Source organism: Scylla paramamosain, chromosome 9 (assembly GCF_035594125.1).
Source record: "Scylla paramamosain isolate STU-SP2022 chromosome 9, ASM3559412v1, whole genome shotgun sequence".
Lineage (NCBI taxonomy): Eukaryota > Metazoa > Arthropoda > Malacostraca > Decapoda > Portunidae > Scylla > Scylla paramamosain.
Window position 1 is genome coordinate 6,775,001 of NC_087159.1, and position 12,500 is coordinate 6,787,500.

Sequence of the window (12,500 nt, forward strand, 5' to 3'; positions counted from 1 at the left end):
TACCTGCTGACTGTTCGGTGTCAGGATTGGCAACAGGGATTATACAACATAGCCCGTTCGAGTAGTACACAGCATAGCCCACGCGCCCAACAGCCATCCTTATGTGTAGATGTCGTGCAACACTGGGTAATAACCAATACACTTCTGGTGTATTGTATAACTCAAGATCCGGTGTGATGTGTTTCGTTAGGTCACGAGAGTCGAGGACACTTGCATTATGAGCCTCGCTTACCTGCATATCGGAGGAAATAATGAACTTTGATTGGCAGCAGCTTCTTGTTGATCTTCATCGTGATGGGAGACGTTGCTGGTCTGGTAATAAATCTTCTCAGATTATTTCTCCTTCCGAAACAGAAACAACCGTCACAAACCTCGTGACTTCCAGACTCTTATGTCAAACTTTCATCTGTCTTGAAAAGTCCTAAACATTGAGACGTTTGACCTGAACACGCAGTAAAAACTGAAGGTATAAGGCTGCTTCTCTGCAACCATCGTTGGCGGGATTGTTGGCTGCGGCAGCCTCGCCGCCCTTTATCAGAGTTTTGGTGCCAGAAGCCACCAAAACGCTGATTGGTGGAGCGCATGCAACACGTCATCACGTTGTTAGATATAGCTTTCGTTCATTATCATTATTATTATATTTTTTTATGAATATTGTTGTTACCATTATTATTATTTGTTGTTGAACAAGCGTATGCTAAATAACATGTTCTGTGTTATGAGAATTAAAGTGAACTAGTTTATTAAGTTCTGGTGCTATAAAAGTTAAGTAAATGAGGAGAGTTTAATCGCCAGCTGTGTCGCCTCACAAGGTCCTGTGAGACTGGTGGTGAGAGACTAATATGAAGCATGGGTAACACTAATGAAATTGAGTTAATTAAAGTAGTTAATTGCACTAGTGAAGTTGTGTGAGAGGAACTAGCTGTGGAGAGCTTAGCTGTAGAGAGGTAGTGAGGGTCGTGTTTACGTGGTAAAGTTGATGACATGGCGCGTAGGGTAGATAAGACACAGATGGGTCAACCGGAAACTATTGCTAACCTAAGGGTAAGATGGGCAGGCGTGAGCCGCCGAAGGCCAGCAGGGACGAAGCCCAAAGGGACAGATCTCTTTTTACCTCCACCAAGTTAGGGTGTGACTACTTCAGGAAAGATCGGGTTACTACAATACAGACGCAGGTGTTGCTTGGTGACAGTCCTCCGTAAGACCCCAAACACGTGAGTTCCACATCTGTATTACGATGGGCCGATTGCCCTAATTAGCATAATTCATGATTAGCGATGCATTATGTTGATACAGTATGTAATGGTTAATAGTGCTACGCACGTTTTATGTTTATCATTATATCTTCAGGTTTGACCGAATGCAATAAAAGATTCGCGTCACCGTGTGGGTCTAAAATCCTTTAGCTGCCTTCGGGCAGCTACATTATTATCATCAGCATCATCACTTCCTATTTGTTACCGCCGAGCGGGTGAAAGAACGCCGAGCGGATGAAAGAAGTTGTCGTTGAGCAAGTGCATGCTAAATAATATGATCTGTGTTATGAGAGTTGTGAGAGTTGAAGTGAACTAGTATATGAAGCATGGGTAACACTAAGGAAACTAAGTTATTAGAGTAGAGATTATGGAAACTGAATTCATTATAGTAGTTAATCACAGTAGTGAAGATGTGTGAGAGGAACTAGCTGTGGAGAGCTTAGCTACAGAGAGGTTGTGAGGGTTGTGTTTACGTGGTATAAGACACGGAGGGATCTCCGTAGAGGAATGAGTCACCCGGGAACTATTGCTGAACTAAGGGTAAGACGGGCAGGCGTGAGGCGCCGAGGGCCAGCAGGAACGAAGCCCGGAGGGACAGATTCCTTTGTACCGCCACCGAGTTAAGGTGTGACTACTCCAGGAAAGATCGGACCTCTACAATACAGATGCAGGTGTTGCTTGGTGACAGGCCTCCTTAAGACCCCAAACACGTGAGTTCCACATCTGTATTATGAGGGGTTGATTGTCCTAATTAGCATAATTCATAATTAGTGATGCATTATGTTGATACAGTATGTAATAGTTAGTAGTGCTACGCATGTCTTATGTTTATTATGTATGCCTTCAGGTTTGACCGAATGCAATAAACGATTCGCATCACTGTGTGGGTCTAAAATCCTTTAGCTGCCTCCGGGCAGCTACACTATTCATTTATTTGTTTATTAATTTTTGTTTGCTCGTTTTCTCTCTGTTACGGTGGTTCGGTAGAGGCAATGTTAAGCTTGGCAGGTGATGGAGCAGGGAGGTGGTGATGATAACGAGTAAGGGTCATGCACTTACCGTGGAGAATCACCGATGAAGAGAGGTGTGCTGTGGTCTCTTTGCTTTTTGCTTGAATTATTGCCATTCCAAGAACACAAGTTTTATCATTTCCATCCTTATATCAATGCTGGTAATTAAGTATGAAGGTTGATAAGGAACACGTCAAGATCTGTATTACCGCCAGAAGGCAACGAAGGTTATTTCAGACCCACACGATGACGCGAATCGTTTATTATATTCGGTCAAAGCCTGAAGACATGCATTAATGGTCATAGACAATATTCTATATGAATATGTTGTGTAATACAGGTATGATTCTGCACGTTACTTATAAAATAATGTTTTCTTACACAGATAGTTGTTAAACTTGCGTGTTTTGGGGCTTAAGGTGATCGTTAAGTAACGCGCATGCCTTTTCTGACAGGTGTTCTAGGTAGTTCTATCTGCTTCTGTCCCCTGCAGCAACACACGTCCTCACTGCAAGATCCTCAGTAATGTGTCCCTCTCGTCCTCAGTTACTTCCTAGGTCCCTACAGTGCTCATCGTTATATCCATTAAAGACGGTGATAGAGTCAGCCTCGTATCGGCCTGACGTCATAACATGCATCCTTCATCCCCTTGCATGAACACCACATCAACGCCGGCTGTACAAGAAATTCGTTGACTAGGTTCTCGCCCTGACCTCCAGGTCCTTTCCTTTCTCATTAACAATCCCGCTTCTTATTATTTTCGTTTAGTTTCCCTAGTCTGTCAAGGTTTAGACGGTGCCTCCTGAAGAAGGACTTTGGATTTGGCATTTGGGAACAGTTACCCCGAGTGGATGCCCTTCCTACCCTCTGACCGTAGCCAGGATTCGAACCCGTGCGCCTGATGACCACTTGGCCCCCAAAGCGCGCGGTCCCACTGTACCATGGTGTCCCGCTTTCCCTCCACCTTCTGATCTCTGCTGCTTCCGAATCCACGTGGAATTGACGGGAAGGACGCAGGTAGAGGAGCCCAAGCCACGCTGCGCCACAAGAACAGCAACAGAAGACACTGGCAGCAGTCCTGCGGTACACAACAGCAACAGCAACAACAACTACTACTGCTACTGCTGATACTTCTGCTACTAGTACTACTAACATTAATAATAATAATAATAATGATAATAATAATAATAGTAATAATAATAATAATAATAATAATAATAATAATTATTATTATTATTATTATTATTATTATTATTATTATAACAATAAATAAAATAGCAAATATGATCAAAAAGACATTTTAGTAACAGACAAATATTTTTTACAAAATTATTCATTTCGTATTTCATATTAAGTACCATAAAAATAACAATCATGATAACATGTTTAAACATTTTTATTTTATGGCTGAACACTTTCTACATACACATAGAAATGTTTATTCAGTGAAATGTGTTATTGAAACTTGCATTTTGTGATACGATACTATAAGATGGTAAAGAGAATGAGTTATACTTCATGAAAGACATAACTGCTACATAACGTAATGGAACTAACGAGAACGCACACCGGCATCGTCTCGAGGAATAATCGGAACGTTTACTTCTTTCCAGTTTCACGAGTCTCTCTTCTACAAGGACACTTATTTCCCTGACGCTGCGCAGCCGTGGTGTCTCTCGATTCCATTATATCAGATCCAGTACCAAGTCAGTTCCTTTAGGAATCTGGCGTGGTCACTGAAGAGAGCAGCTAACGTGTTCGTACACTACAGCTTCTTCCACTAACTCTGTAGAACTGAATTACTAACAGATGCAGGTCAGAAGACTTGCTTCTAAATGTTTCTCCCGCCGCTCACAGCGAGCAGAAAACTCTAAACTATAAACCTTACACACTCATTCTTTGTGCCCTCATGAATCCTGCTCATGCTCCCCGCGGTTTAGAGGGATTTCTTCTCTGGGAACACCACCACCATCGACGCCTCGTTGGCGGGGATCATTCTGCTTAGCACCGTCCTGCAGCGCCACACAGCTCGCCTCACCTGGGGGTAAAGAGGTGATTACAGGCCATCATTCTACTATCACACAACTCAATAATAAAATGGTCTCGCTGTGTAGTACATAAGTGTAAAAATAAATAAATATATATAATCTTAGTTCCTATTGATCAGTGTCAGTTAAAGTGGTGGGAAGAGAAGAATCCAATTCGAATAGCCGGGCCACGTGATGCCGCCCCGAGCTGTGGTGCCAGGAGCGGAACTTGCCTGTGCAGTATTTGTTGATCAGGAAGTGAAGAAGAGCGAAGACAAACGCGTAGATCAGATCGAACACACCCACTTTCAGGAAGGTGATGGATCCGCCCTGGGTGTTGTAGAGCAGGCCGCCCAGGAATCCAGCCGTGGACACGCCTGTCATCATACACAGGCATTACTTTCCCGCCCATCGTCCAGGAGGCCAGTGAGTTAAAACTTTGGGTCGTATCCCTTGAGATGCTTCATAACCCAAAGAGAATAATATTTTCCCAATCATCAGGTGGACGTTGTCATTTACGTATAGTGGTATTGCCTGAGGAACACCGTTGTTAATAGACTTAGAATAGAATAGAAGTAACGAGGGGAGTTAAATCTTAGAAAAAAAATTTTAAAAATTCACTTTCTATTAATGAAAGAGTTTTTGGCTAGTTGCACAACAGACTTAGCATGATTCCGAGAAAAATGTAAATCGCATGAGATTCAGGTGATGGAAGGCTCAAGTACCTTTTGTGGGCTACCTCTCTATCATATTTAGCACAAGAACGGGATGTGTTAAACCAAGGTTTGGAAGGTTTAAACCGAGAGAAAGAGTGAGGGATGTACACCTCCATGCCAGACACTATCACCTCTGTTATGCGCTCAGCACACAGAGATGAGTCTCTGACACGGAAGCTCTAGGTACTCCGAGGAAAATCAGCATAGTAGCTCCTCGGTCTTCTCAACTAGCAGAGGCAAAACGACATAGGACCCTCTGCTTTGGGGGATCGCAAGGAGGGATTAGAGATATATGACAAGATATAGCTATGAGGTTGTGATCAGAGGAGCCTAACGGAGAAGACAGATTGACAACATAAGCAGAAGGATTAGAGGTTACGAAAAGGTCAAGAATGTTGGGCGTATCTCCAAGACGGTCAGGAATATGAGCAGGGTGTTGCACTAATAGCTCCCCGTGATCCAGTGCGAAATTGGTCAAGTGTTTGAGACCTCACTGAGAGTAATCATCATTTCAGCAGGTGTCTACTGCCATCCTCCATGGATGGGTGGATGGATGGATAGATGAATGGATGGGTGGATGAGTGGATAAATGGATGGATGGATTGATGAGTGGATGAATGAATGGATGAATTGAAGGATGGATGAATGGATGAATGAAAGGATGGATGGATTGATGAATGGATGAGTGGACAGATGGATGGATGAATAGGTGCACCGATAAATGGATGAGTGGATAGATGGATGGGTGGATAAATGAATAGATGAGTGGGTAGATGCACTCATGGATGTATGTTTCTCAAATGTTTCTTAGTGTTTCTGAAATGTTTCCAAGCTGTCTCTCAGCTGTTTCTTGGTGTGGACATGCCTTTAGAATCATCATATGCATCTACCTAAAAGACTTATGTAACACAAAGTTATATGGTAAATGTCGTATGTCTTGGTATCTAAGACTCAACTCACAAGGGGGATGGACCTTAGCTTAGGTTTGGGAGGTCTTCTAATATCAATATACGTAAATATCAAAATTCACCCAACGACCAGGGAAATTTTCACTTGCTTTGGGCTCTAGGGATACGACCCATATATGATGAAACTCCAATTTTGATTATTGCTTTTGACCTTTAGAGAGAGGTACTCTCAGTGAGCCCTTTTTTTCATACTTTGTGTTGCCCTTGCTTAGTGCTCCCTTTACAATAAAAAAAAAAAAAAACGCAGTGGCAGTTGGTGGATGGAGACTAGGGATGCAGCCCTATGTAACAGTAGGGTAGAGCAAGTGGAGGGACAAGCAAGACTCACCTATAGAGAAGGCGGCCCTAACGAGGCTCTGAACGGTAGCTTGGGCTCCTGCCGGCGCAATGTGGCTGGCGTAGGCACCCATAACGGAATGGAAGAGGCTGTAACTGAGGCCATTAAGGAGCTCTATGGGGAGGAAGTACCAGGGATTGCTGACTGTGTAGTAGAGGGAGCACTTCAGCCCTGTGCTGAGTACTGACGTGATAAGCACACCGGTGTATCCCAGCCACTTGATTGTCATCCCTGTCAAAAAAATGCATTGATACTGGATGGATCGGCTGTTGTTTGTAACCTCTACAGCAGGATCGCATTTTCAATTAAAGATCATACAAACCCTGGAATATCAAATTATATTCACCGATTGTATATTTTATCATTCAAATTTTATATATATAAGACTGTTTGAATAAATTCCCATCTTTAAAAGCTAAGGTTGTGATAAGGAGATTAGGTTCCCAGCGCTATCTGAACCAAACACGCCCTTGTCTTACCTGAAAGGAAAAAGAAAGGCATCTCTGCACCGAAGCTTTCGATGCCTAAAACTAATCCCTGAAGGAGTTTGAGCGCAGGAAAGTCGGAGTTCCATGCCAGGGCGACGTCCTCCACCAACATCAGTTTGAATATCCACACGATGCCAAGCGACGCGCCCATCATGTACACGGTCATCTGAGCATACACTCGGTCTCATCGCACAAAGCTTTCACACAAACAGCGATTCTTGGGTGGTAATAGATAAGTTCAATGGGAATTATATAGCCATCAATAGTACATTACATGCAGAAAGTTTGGGAGAAAATGAGGCTGCCGTGAAAAAAAAAAAGAATAATTAAACCAATTACTAGGAAGAGAAGGACTTCGGGATGCACAAGACTGTTGCCAACTTTTCCCATCTTTAATTTCTCGTCACTGGAGTAAGGGATCTTCATCCTTGCCACCACCAGAATGTCTGCCGACATGAAAACGATGCAGGAGATGATGGCGGGCAGGTAATCCTTCTGTGGCAGACCCTGGGAGTAGATGTCAACAAGCGCGCCTGAGACGATGGCCATCACGCCCATACCGATTGTGCCCCACAGCCGCTGCCGTCCATACAGATGCCGCTCAGAACCTGCCGCCAAGAGAGTGAAGGATTCGTCAAGGTGTGGCGTCAGGTGGCAGGTGAGGCTGGCTTGTTACACTCGTGCAGGACAATGATAATGATGATGATGATGATAATGACTTTGTTGTCGTTGTTGTTGATGTTGTTGTTGTTGCTGTTGTTGTTGTTGTTATTGTTGTTGTTGTTGTTGTTGTTTATGTTATTGTTCTTGTTGTTGTTGTTGTTGTTGGTGGTGGTGGTGGTGGTGGTGGTGGTGGTGGTGGTGATGGTGGTGGTGGTGGTGATGATGATGGTGGGTGTGGCAGAAGCGAAAAGTCTCTGACCTAGGATCTGGAAGCAGACAGAATCTGTCATCACGATACAAGTATAGAGGCCAATCTGTTCTAGGAGGAGGATGAAGACGATGAGCCAGAACTGCGGGTAGCATAGGAGGGAGGCCACACCCTCGCTCTCTTCCGGAATCCCCGATGTACCCTCACCGGGCGATAGGGCGAGGGGTGTCACCTGACCCTCTCCAACCGTCATCTCTGGGTCCACGCCCGCCACCTTCAGGGCCAACGTGCTGCTGTTGGCGAGGAAGGTGCTGGAAGAGAGCGTTGCATTTCCCACCAAGGTGAGGTTAAAAGCTTCCTCTGAGGCTTGAGCAGCGATTGGAAGCTCTGGTATCCAATACATGGCTACAAGACCCACTGTCAGGCTGGTTATACTAGCCAGGAAGATGGTGCGATAGGCCTTAAAGTAATCAGCCAGCATGCCACAGATGCTGTTAACGATGAGGCCCACCATGGGCATGACGGTCCACAGAACTCCCACTGTCTGCGGCGAGAGTCCCTTGCTCCGTACTATCAGCGGGAAAAGCTTCACCAAAGTTGCCGTACCTGTAATCACATGTGAAATTCAGTTCGTTATCAGGCAGTGTAACACAAAACGTGCACTGGTGAACTAGTCTTTTACGTTGCTATCCTTCACGTTGCTATCCTTACTCATATTCCTGGTTGTCTTCAAGATACGCCCAACATTCTTGATCTTTCCAATCACATTTTTTTTTTTTTTTTTTTGGAGGGGGGCGGGGGCTCAGCCGTACGGCTCGCAAAGTAGACGGAAAGATTGAATAGCGAAATTTAAAAACAAAGACTACAAGAAATATAAAACTTATCACTCATATTATATTCCTTAAACTATCATTTGTGTATATAAAGCAGTTACATGGAAGTCCGTAGTGATATATTCTCGCTATCAATTTTAATTGGGTATTCCAAGATAGATTGTCGAAAGTTATTGTTTTGCTCGCTGTCATCATTATAATCAATTCAGTGAAGCAAAACTCTTGTAATCTTTAGCAAAACCTAATGTTCGAAATATAACAACACACATTCTTAGTAAATTTGGTTGAAAATAATGGAATATAAGGGCGTCTGTAGTTCTAGGATGAAACAAGGCTCAGCCAAAACAACGGGACAAAAAATGTTCAGTGGACAACGTCATTGTGATAAACATCTAACATGAATTATGTGCAGTCACTGAGTTTCAGCTAGAATGAGTGAGGATGGAGACGTCTACCAGCTCAGGCAAGCGGCCCGATAACCAGTACCAAGCTGAGAGGATACCTGCTGACTGTTCGGCGTCAGGATTGGCAAGAGGGATTATACAACATAGTCCGTTCGAGTAGTACACAGCATAGCCCACGCGCCCAACAGCCATCCTTATGTGTAGATGTCGTGCAACACTGGGTAATAACCAATACACTTCTGGTGTATTGTATAACTCAAGATCCGGTGTGATGTGTTTCGTTAGGTCACGAGAGTCGAGGGCACTTGCATTATGAGCCTCGCTTACCTGCATATCGGAGGAAATAGTGAACTTTGATTGGCAGCAGCTTCTTGTTGATCTTCATCGTGAAGGGAGACGTTGCTGGTCTGGTAATAAATCTTCTCAGATTATTATTTTTTTTCTTCTGAGACAGAAACAACCGTCACAAATCTCGTGACTTCCAGACTCTTATGTCAAACTTTCATCTGTCTTGAAAAGTCCTAAACTTTCAGACTTTTGACCTGAACACGCAGTAAAAACCGAAGGTATAAGACTGCTTCTCTGCAACCATCGTCTGCGGAATTGTTGGTCGCGGCAACCTCGCCGCACAATATCAGAGTTTTGGTGCCAGAAGGCAAAGCTGTGCAATGCTGAACGCTGATTGGTTGAGTGCTTGCAGCATATCAACACGTTGCTAGATATAGCTCTTGTTCATTATCATTAGTATTATATATATTTTTTTTATATTGTTGTTATCAATACTATTATTATCATCAGCATCATCACTCCCTGTTCATTTATTTATTTATTCTTTTTTTTTTTTTTTTTCGTTTTCTCTCTGTTACGGTGGTTGGGAAGAGATGTTCAGCTTGGCAGGTGGTGGAGCAGGAAGGTGGTGATGCTCACGAGTAAGGGTCATGCACTTAGCTTGGAGGATCACCGATGAAAAGAGGTGTGTTGTGGTCTCTGCTACTTGTTTGAATCATCGCCATTCCAAGAACACAAGATTTTATAATTTCCATCCTTATATAAATGCTGGTAATTTAGTATGAAGGTTGATAAGGAACACTTCAAGGTCTGTCTGTTGACTCGTCCTTACGCTGGCAATGTGTGGAGTGGCCATCGTCAAACTCGACTCATCGAACATCTAGACTCGTATATCATAATATTTTGTTTTTCCATCAGGGGTTATTTACTAAGATCACAAATTACTTAGCAGGTTTTCATGTTTTTTTTTTTTTTTTTTTTTTGTTATTTCGTTAATGATGAATTATTCCTTCCATCGCTGAATGCAACACCAACACAGTTAACGGCCCTTTCCATCACATGAACACTAACAAAACTTGCCTCACTCTTCTTACTATCGCAATAATTCAACTTACAGCACATAATTATGTAATATGATGCTTTCATTATATCTTTTGATTCCCTCCTCGCTACAAAAGCAGAACAATAGCGAGGCATTGTGAGGAGGTAGTGACCTTCCTGCTTCTTGCCTACACATATGAACAGTACTTATTATCTCTAATATGGTATAAAAACTGCGTGGAAAATAATAATAATTTGACAGTACAGAGGTGGTAAGCCTCAAGTAAAGAAGTCTCTCTCTCTCTCTCTCTCTCTCTCTCTCTCTCTCTCTCTCTCTCTCTCTCTCTCTCTCTCTCTCTCTCTCTCTCTCTCTCTCTCTCTCTCTCGCTGTATACTTGTGCGTGGATAGGTAGGTATTTATGTGCGTAGGTATGTATACTTGTGGGCATGTATGTATGTATTTATGTGCGTATGCATGTATGTGTTTATGTGCATGTGTATATCTGTACTTACGTGCGTATGTATGCACGTACTTATGTCCTTATCTTCTTATCTGAACTTGTATGTGTGTGCTTGTGCATATACATGTAATGTACGCACGTAGTGTATACTCGTAAGACATGTACAACATGTACAGCATGTCAACAGCTGTAAACTTGTTACCACTCCTGGGCTATTAATTACTCAGTAGCGACACCTGTCAACTACCCACCGGGTGAAAGCTTTTGTTTTCCTGTGATTGCTTCAACCCCCTCAAAAAAAAAACAAATCCTTGAGGCTCCACCCACTTGACGTTCCCCACTCGGTCCATGCCCTGTCCCTTCCCGTGATCAGAGCTCCCGTTAAATTAAGAACATAGTAATATGAGAAATAAGGGAAGCTGGAAGAAGCGACCAGGCGTACTTGTGACAGTCCCTGTATGAAATATACCTACCTATTTCCACCTATCATCCCCATCCATAAATCCGTCTAATCTTCTCTTAAAGCTCCCTAATGTCTTAGCACTAACAACATGATTACTGAGTCCGTTCCACTCATCTACCACTCTATTTGAGAATCAATTTCTTCCTATCTCTTTCTTAAACCTAAATTTTTCAAGCTTGAACCTGTTATTTCTTGTTCTATCCTGGTTGCTGATCCTATGGATTTTGCTTACAAACTTATAACCCTTATATCACTTAGAGACTTCTATCAGGTCCCCTCTTAACCTACGTCTCTTTAAAGAATGTAAATTTAACAGCTTCAGTCCCGCCTCGTAAGGAATACTCCTCATCCCCTGTATCTTTTTAGTCATTCTCCTTTGTACTGATTTTGATAAGACTTATATCTTTCCTGTAATGTGGGGACCAGAACTGCTCAGCGTAGTCTAGATGAGGTCTGACCAGCGCCAAATATAACTTTAATATTACTTCGGGCCTTCTACTTTTAACACTTCTAAAAATGAAACCTAATACCCTATTTACCCTGTTTCTGGCCTCTATGCATTGCTTTCCTAGACAGAGTTCAGAACTAACTATAACTCTTAAATCTTTTTCGTACCCTGAACCTACCAGAGTTTCGTTGTTTATTGTGTACCTACTGTGTGGGTTTCCTCTACCTACGCTAAGTATTTTGCATTTGTTGATATCAAACTGCATTTGCCATCTGTCCGTCCATTCATTCATCCTATCTAAATCTGCCTGGAAGACGATGGCATCCGACTCTGACCTAATTAATCTACCTATCTTTGTGTCATCCGCAAATTTACTAACATCACTACTAATTCTACTATCCAAGTCATTGATATATATATTAAAAACAACAATGGCCCTAATAATGATTCCTGTGGCACCCCAGTAATTACATGACCCCACCGGGATTTACAGCCGTTTATTACAACTCTTTGTCGCCTGTCTCTTAGCCATGACCTTATCCAGCCTAACACCTTCCCATCTATCCTGTGTGCCCTAACCTTTCTCAGGAGCCTCTGATGGGGTACCTTGTCAAACGCTTCACTAAAATCCAGACATAAGATGTCATAACTATCATCATTATCTACTGCCTCGTACACTTTACTGTAAAAAGTTAACAAGTTCGTCAGGCAAGACTTCCCCATCGTGAAGACATGCTGTGACTGATTTATCAAGTTATGTTTGTCTAAATGCTCCCTAATGTTCCTCACTATTATTGACTCCATTATTTTACCTACAACCGAAGTTAAGCTGACAGGTCTATAATTAGACGCTAAAGTTTTATCTCCTTTCTTCAAGAAAGGTACTACA

At 42.7% G+C, this 12,500-nt stretch overlaps 3 protein-coding genes and 1 long non-coding RNA gene across 4 annotated transcripts in view; all 4 read right to left on the reverse strand.

The window, feature by feature from the left end:
* LOC135103889 (uncharacterized protein DDB_G0271670-like) overlaps window positions 1–97 on the reverse strand; it is a 2,339-nt gene extending 2,242 nt beyond the window's left edge. The window contains exon 1 of the mRNA XM_064010818.1: window positions 1–97. This exon is cut by the window's left edge and continues 13 nt beyond it. Within this exon, the coding sequence (XP_063866888.1) occupies window positions 1–97 (97 nt within the window).
* Window positions 1–667, reverse strand: part of LOC135103475 (major facilitator superfamily domain-containing protein 6-B-like) — a 14,641-nt gene extending 13,974 nt beyond the window's left edge. Inside the window, exon 1 of the mRNA XM_064009813.1 lies at window positions 233–667. Coding sequence (XP_063865883.1) covers window positions 233–290 — 58 coding nt within the window. The 5' untranslated portion in view covers window positions 291–667. The remainder of the gene's footprint in view (window positions 1–232) is intronic.
* The window catches only part of LOC135103479 (uncharacterized), a 19,425-nt gene extending 15,989 nt beyond the window's left edge, over window positions 1–3,436 (reverse strand). The window contains exon 1 of the long non-coding RNA XR_010270078.1: window positions 3,231–3,436. This is a non-coding gene — a long non-coding RNA (uncharacterized LOC135103479). The remainder of the gene's footprint in view (window positions 1–3,230) is intronic.
* Window positions 3,437–3,644: 208 nt separating this feature from the next.
* On the reverse strand, window positions 3,645–9,545 carry LOC135103474 (major facilitator superfamily domain-containing protein 6-like). Its single transcript, XM_064009812.1, has 7 exons — window positions 9,238–9,545; window positions 7,725–8,279; window positions 7,142–7,410; window positions 6,794–6,968; window positions 6,306–6,545; window positions 4,527–4,670; window positions 3,645–4,304 (listed from the first exon to the last, which is right to left on the reverse strand). Exons 1-7 carry the CDS (start codon window positions 9,293–9,295, stop codon window positions 4,174–4,176), a joined length of 1,572 nt encoding a protein of 523 aa, XP_063865882.1. The 5' UTR covers window positions 9,296–9,545; the 3' UTR covers window positions 3,645–4,173.
* Between the last annotated feature and the right edge of the window lie 2,955 nt (window positions 9,546–12,500).

Excerpts from the sequence above, each read along its gene's own strand:
- LOC135103474 (XM_064009812.1), bottom strand. The coding sequence starts at position 9,295 with ATGAAGATCAACAAGAAGCTGCTGCCAATCAAAGTTCACTATTTCCTC. Across the intron at positions 6,546-6,793 it reads GCCTTTCTTTTTCCTTTCAG|GGATGACAATCAAGTGGCTG; the intron begins GTAAGACAAGGG and ends TTTTTTTGACAG. Across the intron at positions 4,305-4,526 it reads GATCAACAAATACTGCACAG|GTGAGGCGAGCTGTGTGGCG; the intron begins GCAAGTTCCGCT and ends CTTTACCCCCAG.